This window comes from Delphinus delphis, chromosome 12 (genome assembly GCF_949987515.2).
Source record: "Delphinus delphis chromosome 12, mDelDel1.2, whole genome shotgun sequence".
Lineage (NCBI taxonomy): Eukaryota > Metazoa > Chordata > Mammalia > Artiodactyla > Delphinidae > Delphinus > Delphinus delphis.
In genome coordinates, this window is record NC_082694.2 from 30675410 (window position 1) to 30695887 (window position 20478).

The 20478-nt window shown below is 50.0% G+C and overlaps 1 protein-coding gene across 1 annotated transcript in view; it reads left to right on the forward strand.

Annotated features, from left to right (window-relative positions):
* TGFA (transforming growth factor alpha) overlaps positions 1 to 20478 on the forward strand; it is a 103163-nt gene that overhangs the window by 22453 nt on the left and 60232 nt on the right. Inside the window, exon 2 of the mRNA XM_060027555.1 lies at positions 13616 to 13669. Within this exon, the coding sequence (XP_059883538.1) occupies positions 13616 to 13669 (54 nt within the window). The remainder of the gene's footprint in view (positions 1 to 13615; positions 13670 to 20478) is intronic.

The following is a 20478-nucleotide window of genomic DNA, read 5'->3' on the forward strand; positions in this document are numbered from 1 at the left end:
CTAAGCATTTGTATGCAGCTTTCTGTGCGTGTGTGTGGACATACGTTTTCAATCATTCGGGTAAATACCAAGATGCTCGATTGCTGGACCCTATGGTAAGACTATGTCTGGTTTTGTAAGAAACCGCCAAACTGTCCTCCAGAGTGGCTGTACCATTTCATCGGCTTGTTCTGGTTCCTGCACCACTTTCTTTTAGAGGAGGCTGATTTTCCTGGGCAGTGCTTCAGAAATACGCCGAATGTTCCAGGGATGCCGCACACATTCTTCTTTCCGTCATCTTCCTCTTGCGCGAGCTAAACCATCCTAGCAGAAAACGTCCTCTTCCCTCCCTCTTTTCTTTTGCTTCGCACCTCTACCCTCCCTGCCAAAAGTCAATGAGGGGAGTAGGGGAAGGGCAGAAGCAGGGTTGGTAGGGGAGAATTACCGTGCTTCCCCAGGGTTTTTGTGTCTTCCTTTAAAATGATTTAAGTTGATACTACTAAAAGGTACGTGTTGCTCTTCACCCAAAACTGTGGGGTCAGGTGTACCTTATTCCTCACTGGTTTGTCTCCAGTCAGTACGTGAGACTCTTCCCATACGACTAAGTGCTTTGGGGGCATTCGCTGAACAGCTTTGCCATCTGTGGCCAGAAGAACATACACTGGCCAAAGGGAAATACGTCAGGGGCCCTAAAATCAGTGCACCAAGAGACAGTTGCCTGCCTCACCCCTCCTGCAGTTCCCTCCCACTCCGGGCTCCCAGGGGTCTGCTTGGAGCCCCATGACTACAAATCCCCGGGAGCAGGTTTGCTGATGGCTTGTCGATCTTGTTACTTTATAGGTAGGCTTCCTATTGTGCAACCCAGATGCTTCAGGTTATTATAGAGAGGCGGACAGATGAACAGAGAATGGAGGGAATCGCTGAATGGGGAAGGGAGCTTCCCAGTTTCCTGAGGGCAGGCTGACCCCACAGTCCTGCTCTCCTGAGCCACCCTGTCCATTCCTGTGACTGCCGGCTTGTTCCATCTCCCCTGAGTTTAGGGTGCTTCTGCCCGCGTGCCTTTGGAGGCTGAATGACCTGTGGCTGAAGGGACTTTCCCTGCTGGGGTCTGGAATTTCTCAACAAGGTGCACTGTTAGCGTCTTAGGCAGGACAAAGCCCTGTGCATCGCAGCAGTTTAGCCTCCCTGCTCTCACCCATTAAATACCAAGAGAGCCCCTCACGTCATTGTGACAATCAAAGCTACCCCACCTGTTACCATATGCCCCCAGGAGGCCCTGCCAGCAATGAGAACCCCTGGGCTAGGGGTGGTTTGGTCAGGGTCTCCTAGTTAAAAGGGGTCACTCTCAGTGCCTCTTGCCCACTCCTCATCCGGGCCCTTCTCAGCAGCTGGTACCTGCTGTTTTCACCCACACCCTTTTTCATCTACTCTCCCCTCTTCCTCCTCCTGCCCTCACTTCCAGGGCCCAAGGAGAAGAACGTAGACATTTTTCCAGCCTGCAGTGTGATGTGGGGTTTCAAGAACTTCAGGGTGTTTTCCCTTAACTCTTGAAAATCTGGGCTTCTGAGGATTTGTTTTCTCCATTTGAACCCTGCTTCTCACTCAGTGGTCCTCACGCAGTCAAGTGAGTTCTCCTAAGGGGTGTTCTGTGGTCAGCCCCGAGAACACAGAACATGATGGAAGCCTGACGGTGGCGATTAGCATTGGCGCGGCGCTGTCCCCTCCGTCCAACCCTCCTCCAGCCCCCAAGGCTGACGCTGCATTGATCTGAAATTCGGCCAAGTCATACTGGTATTTATCTTGGCTCAAACCCCACGCCTCGTCATGCCTTCTACAGAGGGGTCCCAGGGAAGGGATGAGTTTGTCATCACCCAGCTATTCACATGGAGGAAATGGGGCAGAGTTCAAGGATTGCTTATTTTTTTTTACCTCCCCGCTCGTAGCCTACTTCCAAGCCACTAGCGGTGAGTGATGTGTACATAGGGCCTTGACAGAGCTGAGGGATGGGCCTGGCTTTGCTGGGGCTGCCAAGAGGCTAACTCTGCTGGGCTGAGGTCCACACAGGCAGAGCCACTGCTGACCCTGGGCCCGGAGGGTGGTAATTATGGGGACACCACAAGGCCAGGGGGAGCTGGCATGGGGCCAGTGGGCCTCCACGAAGCGGGAGGGGGCTTGGTGTTTGATTTCTGCAATTCCCGGCAGCCGAGGAGCCCGGGCCCTGCAGGTGGTGTCCTTGCATCTACCACTTGATCCCGGCCCGTCTCAGGTCCACTCTCCCGCCCCTCCTTTCCTCTGGGACTCTGGGAAAGTTGAGCGTGGCCCTCGGCGCTGACACCTTTACTCCTCAAGTCAGTGTCAGTCGGCTGCAACGGGGTCGCGAGCACCTCCGCACAGCTTCCTGTGGCCTCGGAGCTCAGCCCTGGTAGAGCCTGTTGGTGATTCAGCAGCCGGGAAACTCCAGGAGGGCTCGGCGATACTCGCCCTGCTGCCCTGCAATGCCTGGCGGGGGCCCTCGGCCAGCCAGCATGGGAGCGGGGCCTGTAGAAGAGGAAGTTTGACTCAGTCGCCAGCCCTGGTCCAGATCTCTGATAAACCCTCAGCTCTGCTTCCTCCTAACGAGAAAGGGCGGGGCACAGATGGGAGCGAGCACAGGGCCCGCCTCGCCCAGAGGAGATGCTTTGTGCATCCTGGTTAACTTACTGTTTGGCAAAGATATTTTGCTCCTGTGTGCTGTTTGCTTTGTAGGAGGGGGTCCGCTCAGACCACCGGATCAGTAGGCAGCACTGTTCTGTAAGGCTTGGACGTGGGTGGGTGCTGGGGAGAGCAGAGAGGAAGATATGTACGTAGCAGTGTGAGGGGTTGCATCACACCTGCCAGGCCTCAGAAACAAAGGTTTCTCAACAGGGCAGCACCCACCCCCTCCTGCAAGGGTCTCTGTGGATTTTTTATTTAGTCATTTCTTTTTTGCATGTTTTCCAGAAGTCAGGATGAGCGTGCCACCTCCTTTTATAGCTGCATTGCTTCTCTGATGCCTGTGCATGTGGTTTAAGTCTTGGGCATTTATTAGGGCCTGGACTCTCAAGAGCCCAAAGCAGTTTGCAAATCTTCTCATTTGGCCTTTGAAGTGTGGAAAGCAAGATAGTCATCTGTTCTCCTAAGTCAGAGATGGTGGGAAAAGAGGTCTGGGCCTGGGGGCTGCAAAGAAGTGAGGTCAGGGCAGCCTGAGGGTTTTCCAGGCAGGAGAGAGCGAGTGAGAATATTTAAGAGGCCTGGGCCAGGTGGACACATTTGGGTGGAGCAAAGGACTTGAATAGCGAGCGTGGGAGAGGCTCCCAGGACACAGGTGAGTGTGTTTGCTTCAACCGTATCTTCTTGCTTTCTCATAAAGATTTCAGGAAAAACTGACAAAATAAGTTAAGGGTGTAAAACATTTCGGGGGTCATCTCATCAGGTGACCAAACGACTCAGGATCATCTTGGCATGATCTTGGTTCAGCAGACTTACTCCAGGCCCAGGAGAAGGGCGATGCCTCCCCATCCTGCGTGGTCTTCTCTATATTCTAGTGAGACTCGTTAACTAGGATTGAAAGAGAAGAGGCACCTTAACTCAGCACCCGACTGAATGATGGTGCAGCCTGACTTCTATAATGGAGTTCGGTGTGATCGTTTCTAAGGGTTGGAAGAATTATTCCTCCCAAGACGAGTACATTGCAGAGGTTGTGAGAGAGGGGCCTTTGAGTCCCTCCCCTATCTCTGCAACCTCTAGAGCAGTCTCTGCCACGTAGTGGGTGCTCAGTAAACACTGTTGAATGAGTGAATGCCAGGTTTCCGTGTTCTCCAACTCCACTGAAATCAGAAAAAGAACCGACACTGAGAGAGGTGTAGCTGGGGGAGAAGTGAGGGGGGAATTCCGGGGGGTCGGTGGGTTTTCCCACTCCCCACCTGTACACGGTCAGTACTCACCCCCCTCCAACTCTGTTTTCAAGCTGGTGACCTCTTAGAGAAATCCAGTTCAACATACATGTATCTAAACCCTAAGTAGGTGCCAGGCATTGCACCAGGTGTGAGGGTAGAGATGAGCAGGACACGGCTGCCGACCTCGCTGGCGGGGAGGGGTGAGACGTGAGAACTTCTTAACTACAAGGTGGGATGTAATAAGGACGGCACTGAGGAAGAAATGATTGGTTCTGACACTTGAGCGAGGCTTTCAGAGGCAAATTTGTTTACAGGTAGAGGAAGGGGCTGGCTGACTCAGAGAGCAGCATCGAAATGGACGCTCTCGGTCATAGCAGCGACCACATGTTGCATGGTTGTGACGGGCCACTCCATGTATTACACGTTTCTCCTGAGTCCCCTCACTCAGTCTTTACGGTAACCCTGTAAAGTGGGAGACCACTACCGTTACCTCTTTTTCATAGCGGAGGAATCCGAGACTCAGGCAACTAAGCAAAGGTCACACAGCTGCAAGGACTCGAGTCAGGACCCTAGTGGCGTGAGCCCCAAGGCACCAAGCTGAGTGAAGACAGGTCGTGTGCAGGGAAGGGGGACAGTGCCAGGAGGCTGGTGCCTAACAGGAGCGGGTGGGAGGAGCCAGATGGAAATGGGGTTGGGGACCGGGTTATGCCCCTGAAATCTCTGCTTGGGACTTCGTGACTGGGGGAGGGGGCTCTGTGAGCGGGGTTTAGAGGGAAGGAGTCTGATGGCCCAGAAGTGCTCTGGAAGCTCACTTCTGGCAGCAGGAGCAAAGGTGAAAAAACTGTTGTCAGGAAAACCAGTCAGGCAACTCTTGTGATAGCCCAGGAGAGATGACGAGGCTGAACTGGGGCAGTGGGGATGCAGGGGGATGGCTGAGGTGGAGGCAGGACGTGTAGGAGACCTTGGCTTGGATACCGGGTAAAGGAGAGGCAGGGCTCGATGACAGCTGTCGGGTCTTCAGCCCCACCTAGAACGAAGGAGGAGGAGTGGAACGGTCAGGAGACAGGTGAGCTTACTTTGGAACACGACATTTGAGGCGCACGCCTCTGGAGAGGGGTCCGGATCGGAGGTGGTGCGTGGGACCAGGAAGTGGGCGGGTGTCTATGGGAACATGGGGTTTCTGTGTTGGCTTCCGCAGCCCATACTCATCTGCCTTCGATGTAGTATGGAAGAGTCCATTTTCCTCCGACTCTGCGTACACCATTTTATTTTATTTAGTCCTTGCAGTAGTCACGTGAGGAAGTGTTATCCTTATTTATGGATGAGGACACAGAGGCTCAGCGAGGTTCGATAACTTAGCCAAGGTCCCACAGCTGAGTGGCAGAGCCGGGATCTGAACAAAGGCCTGACGGCAAGGCTCCTTTCTGCTCTGCCATAATAGACCCTGAGTCAGGAATAGAAAGTGGTACAGGCTTGCAATGCAGGCACCCATCCGCCTGACTCTTTCACCTCCCCATCCTGCAGGTTCATTCTGAATACTTGAGGTTTTCCCATCCACAATACCCATGAGCATTCAGGTAACACTGGCTTATTTTCCACAATGTCATAGTTATGAGGTATTGCCTTAGACGCATCAAGTTGGGCTTTGCTGCTTGTGGCCACCCAGGGGTCATTAGGAAGGGTCCCAAGCTCACTGACCCAAGAACATTCCTCATGGACTATAAACTCGGAATATATTATCAAGCCAGTGTCAAGACTGCACTGAAGGGCTTCCCTGGTGGCGCAGTGGTTAAGAATCCACCTGAATGCTGGAGACACGGGTTCGAGCCCTGGTCCGGGAGGATCCCACATGCCACGGAGCAACTAAGCCCGTGCACCACAACTACTGAGCCTGCGCTCTAGAGCCCGCGAGCCACAACTACTGAAGCCCACATACCTGGAGCCCGTGTTCCGCGACAAGAGAAGCCACCACAATGAGAAGCCTGCACACCGCATCAAGGAGTAGCCCCCGCTCTCTGCAACTAGAGAAAGCCCACGCACAACAACAAAGACCCAACGCAGCCAAAAATAAATAAAAAAAAAAAAAAAGAGAAAAGACTGCATTGAAAATGTAGAAATGAAAAGTGCCCTTTTAGGTTGCGGTTTTCGGATCTCTCCCATCTTCTGATATTTGATGGAAGTGCCAAGCTAAATGGAAAGACAAAATTACTGTAAACCGAGCACATCACTGAGATAAGCACACGCAGCCTGCATCTTGCCTGATCCTTCTTCAAGGCGAGGGATCCACCTACAAAGCATTGGAATGAGGCCAAGTATGTCCCCACCCCCCTTCCCCAGATAGCTGGTTGAAGAAGATGCACAGCCCCATATTGTCCCAGAAGTTAAGGACTGGGCTGATCTTCTGGCCCAGCTCTGTCATTTAAACGTAAGGAGCCCAAGATTGAGAGGTGAAGGGACTTGCTAAAGGTGACACCATTCACGAATGACCCTAGTCCCTGGACCCCTTGGTAGCCTGCATATCCCAGTACATCTGGCTTAGATCCAGAAGAGGAGGAGGTGGACTTTTCTAGCATGTCTGTGTTCTTTGGCTGTACTTCATAGGGTAAGGGGAAGCAAAGGGGGGCCAGCTGGGCCCTGTAACATGAGCCTGCAGTGTCTGTCACTCACAAGCTGGATGACCTTGGGCAGGTGACTTCATCTCGTGTACCTCCACTTTCTCACCTCTGAAATGGGAGCACAAATAGTACCTACTTCCTAGGACTGGCTTTGAGTATTGAATGAGATGATGCAGGGCATGTCATAAGTGCTCAAATGTTGCTGCTATTATTGTTAATAACGCTGTCAGCCACAATAATAATTATGGCTGGACGGTGTGAGGAGGGAGCTCAGAAGACCAATCAGGCGCTGGTGGTCTTCCCTCTACCACCCGCCACTGACATACAAGTGTCTTCTTAGTTCATGTATCCAATGTGGGGCTGTTTGGGCACAGGGTCAGAACCTCACTTGGGTGGGTTTGTAACTGAGAGCTGCCCTCTCCCTGCAGAGTTGGTTTCTTTGCTCTGTGTGTCTGGACTCGCCACCTGAAACACAGCACTAACCATTTCAAATAATTTCTCGATAAGATTCTCCTTGGGTAGCAGAATCCAATCTGTGTTTTGAAAGCAGAGTTCCAGATGCTGGGATGGTGAAAGAAAGAGCCCTCTGTCCCATGAGCCCATTGGCCTAAGGTGATTCATTCCCGTGTCACATATTTCTAAACCCTCCTTGCCTTCCCCTGAGCTGTCCTAATCCCGTCTGGCCAGTTCCTCCACAAATTCCTCTGCTGCTTTGCCTGCCATCCTCTGAAGCCAGTGTAACTGGTGTCTCTGTAAGTAGGAGCACTTGTGAACTGCCAGCTCTTCCTTGGAGAGAAATGCTGCACTGGGGCGATGGGGATGCCTCGTGGCTGCTTTCGACCATGGCATTTATGGATATTCTCGAAGGCAGGGCAGGCCCGGGTGTCCTGGTCCTACCAGCTTCCCTCCTTGTCCCTGCCTGCAGTGTGTTCCCTTTTTCTTTCTTCCAAATCAGTTCTGACCCTGAAGCCAGCATCTTCACTTGGCTATCAAACCTCTTGCATTTACTTTTATTTATTTATTTATTTATTTGCAGTATGTGGGCCTTTCACTGTTGTGGCCTCTCCCGTTGCGGAGCACAGGCTCCAGAGGCGCAGGCTCAGCGGCCATGGCTCACGGGCCCAGCCGCTCCGCCGCATGTGGGATCTTCCCGGACCGGGGCACGAACCCGTGTCCCCTGCATCGGCAGGCGGACTCTCAACCACTGCGCCACCAGGGAAGCCCTAAACCTCTTGCATTTAAAAATACTGATAAAGTCACAAATATTGCAGTTTTTGCTATGCAGTTAAAAATCCTGCCATGTTTGCAGATGAAATTCAGATGTTGGAGTATAATTCATAAGAAAAGATACCTTAGAACCTGGTACCAGAAGATACCAGCAGGCCCTGGGTTCCCCGTGACCCATTTCCATATACTTTTGTGCCCTATATGGCTGTCCATGAGTGTCACCTGAAGACCTCATGCTGAGATGCAGGATTCTCACCTTCTAGGCACCACCCTCACTTCCTGAGCTCCTGTTCTGTCCCTTATGACCCTGCGACCCCAAGCATGGCAGGAGAGGAAGGGGGGATCCTGGCTACCCTCCAAACACCCACACTCCCTTCTGCCTCTCTCACCTGATTCCTGCCCCTCTCGTCTGCATTAGCGCTTTCTCCATAGGCCTTTGCTCACCATCTCTAAATCCAAGGCATCCTTTTTTTTTTTAACATCTTTATTGGAGTATAATTGCTTTACAATGGTGTGTTAGTTTCTGCTTTATAACAAAGTGAATCGGGTATGCATACACATATATCCTCATATCTCTTCCCTCTTGCGTCTCCCTCCCTCCCACTCTCCCTATCCCACCCCTCTAGGTGGTCACAAAGCACTGAGCTGATCTCCCTGTGCTCTGCGGCTGCTTCCCTAGCTATCTGTTTTACGTTTGGTAGTGTATATATGTCCATGCCACTCTCTCACTTCGTCCCAGCTTACCCTTCCCCCTCCCCGTGCCCTCAAGTCCATTCTCTAGTAGGTCTGTGTCTTTATTCCCATTCTGCCCCTAGGTTCTTCATGACCATTTTTTTTTTTAGATTCCATATATATGTGTTAGCATACAGTATTTGTTTTTCACTTTCTGACTTACTTCACTCCGTAAGACAGACTCTAGGTCCATCCACCTCACTACAAATAACTCAATTTCGTTTCTTTTTATGGCTGAGTAATATTCCATTGTATATATGTGCCACATCTTCTTTATCCATTCATCTGTCGATGGACACTTAAGTTGCTTCCATGTCTTGGCTATTGTAAATAGAGCTGCAATGAACATTGGGGTACATGTCTCTTTTTGAATTATGAATTTTTGAATTATGGTTTTGAATTATGAATTTTTGAATTATGGTTTTCTCAGGGTGTGCCCGAATGGAGATTGCAGAGAGAGCCCAGGGCACTGGGTCGTATGGTAGTTCTATTTGTAGTTTTTTAAGGAACCTCCATACTGTCCTCCATAGTGGCTGTATCAGTTTACATTCCCACCAACAGTGCAAGAGCGTTCCCTCTTCTCCACACCCTCTCCAGCATTTATTGTTTGTAGACATTTTCATGATGGCCATTCTGACTGGTATGAGGTGATACCTCATTGTGATTTTGATTTGCATTTCTCTAATGATTAGGATTAAAGACGTAAATGTAAGGCCAGACACTATAAAACTCTTAGAGGAAAACATAGGCAGAATACTTTATGACATAAATCACAGCAAGATCCTTTTTGACCCACCTCCTAGAGAAATGAAAATAAAAACAAAAATAAACAAATGGGACCTAATGAAACTTAAAAGCTTTTGCACAGCAAAGGAAACCATAAACAAGATGAAAAGACAACCCTCAGAATGGGAGGAAATATTTGCAAATGAAGCAACTGACAAAGGATTAATCTCCAAAATTTACAAGCAGCTCATGCAGCTCAATATCAAAAAAACAAACAACCCAATCCAAAAATGGGCAGAAGACCTAAACAGACATTTCTCCAAAGAAGATATACAGATTGCCAACAAACACATGAAAGAATCCTCAGCATCATTAATCATTAGAGAAATGCAAATCAAAACTACAATGAGGTATCACCTCACACCAGTCAGAATGGCTATCACCAGAACAGCTGATTTATACAGTGGAGTAGGTAGGAGCAAATGCTGGCTGTAGCAGAGGCCAGAGCAGGGAGGGCATGGTCAGCTCTGCTGGGGTGACTGGGGCCCTGAGGATGCTTCTTCCAGGCTGGGGCCCTAGAGCTGAATGTCCACAGAGGAGGCGAGGCAGTCAGTAGGCCAACAGGTGATGGGTGGAGGGTGTCCCGTGCTGAAGGTGCAGCCGGGTCCCAGTCCCGTGCCTGAGTGAAGGCGTGCATGGAGGGGGCACCCTGCTCTGTGGCCTGGGGGTGAGGAGTGCCCAGCGTCCATCAGCAGCTGTTCCCATTGGCCCAGAGGTGGGTGGGCTTCACAATGGCCCGGTCCTGTGAGCTTACCAGATAAGTAGGCTAGCCTTTCTCTTGACATTCTTCCTGTTGAAAACGTCTGTCTGCATTCCAAACAGCTGAATTATAAGCACTGCAGCCCTTGTCCTTCCTGGAGGGCAGCCTGGGTTCCCACTCTACCTCAAGGAGCGGGATCCGCCTTTCATAAGGTCTTTATTCCGTTGCATGTGGTTTTCCCCTCACCACCACCCCCTTTCCTTTTTAAAGTTCACGATGCAGGGATTCCCCTCTTTGGAGCTATTTAAACAGAAACAGGGTGCTGGCAGGAGCAGCCCAGAAACGATTCCTGGCCCAGAGGGAGGCTGGCTGGGTGGCCCTGCGGCAGGCGAGGTCCGGCTTTGAACCTCAGGCGAGAGACACCTGTGGCTGCCAAGCCTCCGTCTGGAGTGTGTGTCGTCTCCCCGGAGCTGCTGACTGTGGCGCTGTCCCCGGGCCTGTACTGTCCCCATCCAGGTGCTCCAGGGAAGGATTTCCTGTCCTTCTGATGAGCCTCGGAGCCTGCCAAGTCCACATGTTTCTGGAAGGCCTGTGCACAGCCCGGGGGTGGGGGCTGGCAGTCTGGGCAGCTGGGCTTACGAATACTAGGCTACAGGGAGTCTGGACAGTCACACCCTTGACCCTTCTCGGCAGACCTCACTCGTAGTGGGGGAATTGGAGGCAGTGGGAGTATCCCAAGAGGTAACTGATGTAGCTTCTGGAAAAGATGGATCAACCTGGAGGCTAAGCCTGCTGAATCTGTTGTCTGGACTCATTTGGGGGTTGTCACTGGTAAACACACACCTTCCAGTGTGTCATGACAGACTGTGGTCAGAAGGACTGGTGTTTGGGGTGGTAATTAAACACTGTCTTGGGCACAGGAGTTGAACAGACTTGAATTTGAATTTGGCTGCAGGAGCTTGGGCAAACTTCTCGACCTCTCCAAGCTTCAGTTTCCTCATCTGTAAAACCGGATGTTTCCATGGGCTGGACCAGACGGCAGGGAGGCCAGGAGGTGCCCTGTATCATGGGTTATCGTGAGGACTAAGTAAGATAATGCATGTAAAAGCCGAGTGGTGGGCCTGAGAGTGGCACCTGTCCAATAAGGGGTATCCGCCCACGTGAGAACTGAAAGAGGCCTGACCCTGTCGTTTTGGTCTGGGACCCTCTAGTGAAGGGAAAGCAGAGGCCTCGCCTCCCATCCCAGGGCCTCAACTGCAGTTGTGCCCGAATGGAGACTGCAGAGAGAGCCCAGGGCGCTAAAACGTTTTTCCATGGGAACGTGAGGGTATAGAAAGGAACGATTCTTCTCCTATTGCTCAAATTATGAATAAAAACCCAGTGTCTTTCATCTGTGGGACATGGTGGTTTTGTAAACTCTAATTAGTTCCCAAGACATCTTTGCAAGTTGGCAGCTGCGGACTCCCAGTGAGGAGCAGAGGGGGCAAGGGGACTCACCCCGAGTCTGCGGGAGCCCCCCTCCACACACCCTGCTGACTGGTAAGCATCTCTGTCCCGGCTGGAGTTGGACAGTATTCGCTTTCTTGTTCTGGTTTTGCTGAAGCAGAGGTCACCGTGGAGCCCAGGAACTATACTGACTGACAGGATATAGGGCCGGGGAGGGAGATGGGAAGGTCATTCACTCGTTCAGGGACCGTTTGTGACAGGCCATGGGCACTTTCTGTCGAGAGGTGTGCAAAGCATCCCCGAGTCGTTCCTTTTGGTACCACAGGTCACGGGCCACCTTTGGCCCAGAGTGGTTTGCGGTGGTCAGCAAAATCAGATGGTGACAGGTCCGCAGCTGACAGTGAGAAACCTCTAAGACTTCTTCTGGCTTTGGTAGGAAAGCCTCGTTTTGACGCTTGGTGTGCGGATTACAAACTGGGCTTTTTAGATGTGTCCAGGGGAACCCTAAGACCATGCTTCCAAAGTTAGTGTCTGTTGAGCAGCAAGAAAGAATTGCACGGGGCAGATGTGTGATTTTACTAACTTTCTCTCCTTGTCGCCCACTGTCAACTGGTCTCCCCCAACCCAACTCCAGCACAAACGTCTGGTTCAACACTCTGTAGGAGTATTTGGGAAATCCATGCCAAGCCTGCAGTAAAAGCGGTCTGAAGTTTTTGAGATGTTTCTCATGTCAAAGGCCTCAAGGAAAGTCGTGAGCAGATTGCCATATCTGTTCCAAGCGTGTTTCTCCCTTGAGAGTCAAGGGCTGGTGCGTCGACACTCTGAGGGATAGGAGAAAGGAGCCCTCACAGCCTGCACGGCGGGGGGCGAGCTGGTCCTGAGCATTGGGGTAGGGGTCACAGCGCAGAAGTGTTTGCCTGTTTTCTCTGCCGCCTCTGGGCTAACCTGCAGGCGGCCCAGCCTGTTAGCATGGCCACCACGGCGTCTTTTTGCAGTTTGGTTTTAGGAAGTCATTCTAACTTAATTCATGCTGATTGCACAACTCAGAGAGGTTCCTTTTTCATCAGAATTTTGCTGCTCTGTTTCCTGAAACCTCTGGTACTGTAACATGCTGGCATATAAGGTCATCTGCTGGCAGGGGCAGTTTCACAGGTGGTCACAGGATCTCCTGCTCAGGTGGGCCCTGGGCTTGGGGGGCTAACGCCGCTGCCGCTGTGCAGCTGCAGTCTTGAAATTCTTAACAGTTTTCTCTTTGCATTTGTATCTTGTAAATGAAGTTCAATGGGGCCTTGGGGTGTGCACCGGGGAGGACTTGGGCCTTTTGCCTCCTGTGGTCCCACCTACCGTCACCTCCCTGCCTCCCCTGGGTGGGTTCTCACCCCTGCCACCTGGGGCCTGGACACAAGAAAGGCTGGGGTGAGGTGTGCACACCCCACGGCATCCTGAGCAGGGCATGCTGGTAGCTGCCCCATCCTGGGCTGGCAGCCCCACTGCGTTTCTGTGGATGACTGACTCCCCTCCCCCCATCCAGGTTGCCAGGGTGGATATTGCAACACCTTCGCGGGTCACCTGCCCACCTTGGGTTGGGGCGACTGGTTTCTGGGAAGAAGAAACCCCTGACTAGGCTCCCCTGCCCCCAGCTGGGTTGCACACATCCATCCCGCCGCTGGGGGAGGGGAAACGCGGCAGACCGGGGTCACGTGCGCACCTGTGCACTGTCGCAGGGGCCCAGGGTGCCTCTGAGGAGCTGTGCTCACCCTGCAAGTCTCCAAGACCAGAAAGAGCAAATAAAAAACATCACGACATGCTCAACAGTGTGTCAGTACTTAAAGCCACCGAACTGTACACTTAAAGACGGTTAAGATAGTAACTTCTGTGTATGTTTGACCACAAGAAAAATATTTATAAGGTGTTTTTAAAAAGACAGAAACAAGAAACATCATGACAAGTGTTGACAGAGAGACCAGGAAAGGAAGGGAAAAGCTTGATATTTTAGTAACTTAGAGTGCCCATTAGATAGGCACTTTTTTCCCTGCATTTTGGACAGAGGGTCCCACGTCTTCACTTTGCACTGAGCTCCCCGAAGTATGTCACCAAGCCTGCCGTTGGCCACCTTGTGAAACTACCAACTCTCCCTTGTGAGGGCCCACTCTCGAAGCCTGAGTTCATGGGCCGCTGGCCAGACTCTCACCTGTCCTCTCTTCTTCCCCTCACAGGTCTTCTGTTGGCTGTGTGCCAGGCCCTGGCGAACAGTACGTCCGCTCTGAGTGGTGAGTCCCATCCCCTTGGTGTGGGGTGGTGTGCAGAGCATTGCATGGCGGCAGACCCTGGCTGCCTTGTGTAGCCTGAGCTCTAAGCTTCCTCCCGGGGCTCCTGGCCGCTGAGCTCCTGCACAGCTGTCCCTTGCACCCTCTCTGTCCTCTGTGCCAGGGGCCCAGGGAGTGCCCCTGGGAGGTCTTAACTGCTGGCCTCAGGGCTTGCCCTCTCCCTTCTCTGATCAGACAATCACTGTGGGCAGGGGTGCCGGAAAGCAGAGCCCGCACGACCCATAAGCTGGGAACCGTCACGTTATAAACCATCTAAAGAAGAACCCAGATTCCTAAACCCTTTTGTCTCCTTCTGCCTGGTGATTTTGTTCAGTTTTTTTTCCAGTTTATCTTTTGACATTTGTAGTCATATTTCCCTGGTTTCGTTTGCAAGATCCTCGATCAACAGATTGGAAAGTTGGGAAACGTGGGAGGAAAACCATTCACGGGCAGAGGATCACAGAAAGCATCGGCTTCTAGCATTTGTCCATGTGCGCTAATATTTTTATCCAGTTAGTTGGGAAACGTGGGAGGCAAACCCTCCACGGGCAGAGGATCACAGAAAGCATCGGCCTTTAGCATTTGTCCATGTGCGCTAATATTTTTATACAGTTAGTCATGATGAGGAAACTATTTGGATTCCTGCTTTTTAAATTCAAGATTTGGCGTTGTGCGTTTTTCCATGTTGCTAGAAAGTCTTGAAATTTATCCTTTTAAAATGTCATGATGTTCCATGAAAACGGACCTATGTGGTTTAATTAGGCATTTCCCATGGGATATTTTTGTTGCCTCCAGTTTAAATTATAGTGCTACATCTTGATGCCTAGAAGGTGTTTCCTTCTTTTGGATTCTTTCCTTAGGACGTATCTCCAGGAGCAAGGATAAATATATTTATGAACCTTTTAACAAATTGCCAGATAGCTTTCCAAGTGAATTGAGCTGATCTCTATGCCAGCAATGCATGATTCTGCCAGTTTCACTGTTCCCTCGTTGACATGGAGTATGCTCCCATCTGTTGTTGCAGTGGCCCCTGCTGTGTTTCCCTAGTTATCTCAGGGAGGTGCCTGGGCAGGAAGTGGTCCTATGCATTCATAAATTCTCTAACCAACCACACAGTGTCCCTGGTACTTGGCTGTTCTCTTCTTCCAGACCTTTCCATCCAAACACAGTGGAGGTGATGCTGCCACTCCCACTGAGTACCAGTCTCCTCTTGGAGCTGTTATTCTTGATGCACTTGAACCATTAAGGTGTCCAAGCCACTTGGTGGCCCATGTTGCCACAGATGCCTTTCTTCCTCTGTGGTATTCTTTTCTGGGACTCGGGGTAGAAGGATCTGTCCCTCCCAAAGCGGTGCTTTTAGAGTCCAGGGTCTGCCAGAGTTTCCATGAAGTAGTTCTTTCACTTTTTAATTACTTCCCCCGTCACAAAGGGCTCAGATATGGTATATAGGGAGGGGGAGATAGCTTTGTGACTCCCCCATGCTGTTTTCAGAACTGCCCCACCCCCCCTTCTGGGATGCATGTACCCCCCAGGTGCATCTCCAGCCTCTCCTGGTGCTCACTGTAGGACCTGGCGGGCCAAGAGCCGGGGTCTCCTCTAAGTCACTTGCAGGTGACAGTTTGTGGTGATGGCAAATGTTGATGCTACCTCCATGGGGACGGGTACTCCTGGTTATTTTATCCCCTCCTCCCATTGCATCCATTTGTACAAGAAAGGCCTAGGGGATGTCGTACCTCAGCCAATCCCCTCAGGGGCCTGGCGTGGCTCCTGCTGAGGCCCTTTGTGGTTTCACAGGCTCTTCCGGGTAGCAATGGGAAAACCTGGGACATTTATCCAGAGAATGACTGTCCTTGCTGCAGTAGTGACCAACCTCTCTTCCATCTTTCCTTTCTGGACTTGCTTCTGTGAGATAGTCTCAGGTCCTTGTTGATATCAGAGACATACTCTCCCTCATGATGATGTATGTTCAGAAAACAGTAGTTGTGTCCTGCCCTTTTGCACATGACCCTGTAACTGGCTGAGTGCCCCTCTGTAGCCCAGTGTGGTGGGTGAGAGCAGAGGCGGTGCCACGCCTTCTAGTGTCCAGGGGGCCTTGAGATCTTGGAGTTGGTTGGCGATATGTGGAGAAGGGAGGTGGGCTGCCCATCTGGCCTCTGCATTGCTCTCTGTTTGATGGGTTACTTAGCTATGGGACTTGTGCCCCGGAGAGGTTAATGGACTAGTTCTTTCCATGTTTGCTTACTCTCTACCCTACTCCATTGGACCGAGCCATGAGTCCAGAGAGGGCTGGGCTAGTTAGTAGACAAGTCCAAATGGTGATGGCCGTGTCATAGCCACCCCTCCAAGGGCTAGGACTTTGTGACTAAATCAGCCTTGTCTGCTCAACTTCCTCTTCCTTTAGGGTGACCTTCCTATCTCCTAGAAGACTCCCCAGGCCCTGGTAGGCCTTGACCATCCCATGCCACCCCGACGCTGTCCTCTCCAGACATGGCTAAAATCCTGCTGTGGGTGCAGCTCAAACTGGGGACAACCCCTGCCAGCCATACTCACTACCCCAGCACTGGGGTATGTGTGTATTTAATTCTTGACTAATTCAGGAAGTAAAACTATTTGCTACTGTTTATAATAGAAATCTTCATACATAGAAAAGAAGAAATAATAGTGAAATCAATCCCCATATACCCAGCTTCAGCAATTAGGACACTCTGCAATTTTTTCTTTCATATGTTCTCTCACCTTTTTGAGTTTTATCTTTGTTGGGATAGTTTAAAACAAAGTCCATTTCACTTGTGAACACTGCTTATATCTAACAGGTAGGAACTTTAAAAACAAAACCCTAGTTCAGTTACACCCACAAAAGCAACGAGAATTCCTTTTTTGTTAGATCCTTAAATATGGAGGGTGGATGATGCCGACTTCAAATCCGTGGGCTTCCTTTAATTTGCATTCCCTTTGTCACACGATGAGACGTTTTAGATTTGTTGTTGTTGTTCTAGATTTTTTTTTTTCCTCACGTGTTATGCAGGATCTTAGTTCCGCAATCAGGGATCGAACCCGTGCCCCCCCACAGTGGAACCGAGGAATCTTAACCACTGGAACGCCAGGGAGGTCCCCAATTTTCATTCCCTTTGATGTTTTCATAGTTTTCTTTCTACTTATATTTCCTTTCAGGTCAACAGTGCTTTTGGAAAATGTGCTCGTGTATATACTGGGTGACTGACTTCCACATCTGAGTCCCTCCTACAACCCTCATGCTCTGGTTGTTGGTGGGCTCATTTACTAAATCGTCAAACTGTCCATTTAGGTGTGAAGATGGGTTGTTTTAGGACAGAAGCTATGAGAGCTTCACCCATGGCATAAATATGCAGGTCTCTCCACTCTCAGAGTTGATTGGAATGAGAAGCAGTAATGGACATAAGAAGGTTTCGGTACATCCCTGATCGATGGCGCTGGAGCAAAGGAGTGCAGGCACACTCAGAATTCAGCTCTAACGTTTTGATGGAGAAGCACAGAGAGAACATTGCAAACTCCGTGTGCCAATCAGGAGTAGAATATGAGCTTGAAGGAACAGGGGCTGATCCCACGTGGCTTTCTTGTGCTTTTCCCCCAGAAAAGTTCCATGTTCTCATGACTTCATGGTTGCTCCTGACTTTCTTGTTGAGGTTTCATTGGTTTCTTCCGATCTTCCTTTTTATAAAGCCCCATATGTGGAGGGTAGATGATGCCAGAGGCATGGGAAACTGGCATTATTGTCATCAGTAGATGCTTCTCAGACATCTGCTTTGGGTGGGCCATTGGAGGGATACATGCCTTAGGCTGAAGTTTAGGCATCCTGGGCATTGGGCCCATCTGGTCTGAGTTTTGCCGAGTTCCTGGGCAAGTTATGCATCTGGTTCCTGTTTGGATCGTAGTTTCCTCCTCTGTTGGCCTTGAATCAGAAATCACCTGTGACGTTTTTCACGTGATCACTCTGATGGATAGATAGAGACTACCTGGAAAGCTTTGCTGAGGATTATATGGCTGCCTTCAGACTGTCGGGAAATATGGCAGTGGTCAACTGGCGGTGCCTGCCACAGGCCTCAGATAGGCTGGTGGTAGTGTGACCGCCACGTATCTCATTCTCTTGGGGCTAGGTGCTATTGTACATTCAGGTTCTAACATTATAGTTACTGGACAACTTCTGTGTCCTCGTCCACACTACACAGGTGAACCCGTAATGAGAGCCTCATAGTGACAGAAGGCAACCACAGCTGACTGCTTAGTGTATGATTTAGAAAATAATTGCTACAAAAGTGAAGTCAGTCGTCTGGGAGTCAGGACAGAAAATCTGTCTCCGGTTGGTTGTCAATGTGTAAAGCGTGCAGAGAAACATTAGCTGGAGGCAAGGTGAGGGTGGCAGGCAGCACCTACAGCTTAGAGCTTCGCATCCTTCACAAAGAGTTACAGCCTATCTTCAACGGCACCTTTTCATGCCCCTGACAAGGGACAGAATGCATCCTGGGTAAGTTGTTGGGTGGCTGCTTGCTTAACCCTCGGAAATGTTGCGTAGTTCCCAGGCTGCCCATGAGGTTCTCGTGTTTTCGTGAGACTTGCTGTAGTGACCGAGGGGTGTGGTGAGGGCCTTGCTCGGGCACCTGGCTGTCTTCCTTGCACGATCTGGGTCCTCGGGTGGCTCTTTAAACCTCTGAATTCGGCTCCTTCCTCTAGCCTGTGTGTAGTGACCCCCACCGGGAACCGGGCAGTGTTGGAAGCCTTACCTAATTCAGCATCTGGGAGACTTCAGGGGCGATGATAAAAGACCATGGAAAATCCACAGTGCTGTTATTCATGGGGAAGGTCACTCTTATCGACTAGCTTGGGGAGATGGTGGTCAGATTTTGGTGGGGACTTTGGGCTTAACTCTGTTGAGAAGGGCAAGTTTGGGCTGGGAGTGCAGAGGGAGGGCAAATCTGATTATAGGGAGCAGTCTTTGAAGGCGTTACTTGTTTGGAAAACAGGTAGAACATGGGTCAGCCAGCAAGCAAGGGATCTGTTTATTGCTCATCTCACCTAACAAAAGCTTTTCAGAACTGCAAACCACTTCCCCGTTCCATTGTCTGGAGTTTTCCCACGTGGAGCTGAAGTCATTCTAAAATTAGAAAGCTCACGTGTTCTACCCAGGTACGTGGTTCACTGTTCCAAATATGTGTCTGGAGCACAAGAGACTTGGTATGACTTTGTTAGGGGCTAAAGGCACAGACAGCCATAGGTGCTGGGACTAGCTCACTTCAGAGGACACTTAGTGGACCGTGGAGCCTCAGGAGAGAGAGAGGGACTCTTTCTCCTTTCCTCATTTTACCTTTGACTTTCTGCAGAGGAAACTGTGCTGGATCAGAGGGATGTTTGCTTGGGGTAGTAGACAGGCCACAGGATGTGGAATCCAGGATTGTAATTCTGACTCACTAGCTGTGTGACATCTGTAGTGCTCTTAAATCTCCCTGAACCCCAGCTGCCCCTCATAAAATTAAGGAGTTGGATGAAGGCAGTCTTTTCAAACTGTGAGTCACAAAATCACTTTAGTGGGTCACAACCAACATGTTTTAAAAGGAGATCGAATAGTTTAGACTAGAGAATTTCAGACGGCATTACATGAAGGAAAGTCAGGTAATGTTTCATGATACTGTTGTTGGGGTTATCCATGGATTTATATATTGGCATTCTGCATTCGTTTACTTGTGTAAGCTGCACCCTTACTGCATCCTCTGTAATTTCCATATTTGATTTCTTCCGCGTAAGAACTTAGACGCTTGCAAAGTAAGGGCTGTAAATCTTTGTAGATTTACGTATACTTTTCCCCCCGTACACCTAGTCCTTTTTAGTTGTCTTGTTCACCCCTAATTTGACAGCAGTTCTTTTTTTTTTTAACATCTTTATTGGAGTAAAATTGCTTTACAATTGTGTGTGAGTTTCTGCTTTATAACAAAGTGAATCAGCTATACATACACGTATATCCCCATATCTCCTCCCTCTTGCGTCTCCCTCCCACCCTCCCTACCCACCCCTCTAGGTGGTCACAAAGCACCGAGCTGATCTCCCTGTGCTATGCGGCTGCTTCCCACTAGCTATCTATTTTACATTTGGTAGTGTGTATATGACAGCAGTTCTTTTTATCTACTCACCTTTATCAAGTCTTTCCAGAACACTCCACTTACGATAGAAACAACAGCTCTTTCCTTATGCATAGATATGTCATTAGTTTATGTAATATGTAATTAAATTATGTAAATACAATAAAGAGTGCAACTGACATAAATAGGTTTGGGAACAAACACACATGTCCTCTTGGTAAATATATAGCTTCACTGGTAAAAACAGAAACGGGCTGGTAAGCTAGAGTAGCCAACTAATTGAGCTTTTGCACTCTGAGGACATTGGTCTAGTTGTTTTAACAAAGGAGTGGAGAGGATGGATTGGGAAATCAAGGCCCTGGTTTAAGTTGAGCTCAGATAAGAGAGCATCTACCAGCTTTGAAAAAAGCAAAGCAAGTGACACAACTCCTGGATTTCTAAAAATCAAGGCCTATAGAAGCCTACTGTTCTCCCACTTTTTAGTTTTCAACTTTTACTTAGCACACACTTATTAGGTACTACCTTATGCCAGGCGTTGTGCTAGGCCCTGGAGATACACATGAGAAGTCACTATGAGCCCTGGCATCAGAGAGCATAGGGTCAGGCAGATGATGATGATGATTTTTACATCTCAAAGTAAATCATAAACATAGACCATGTGATCTA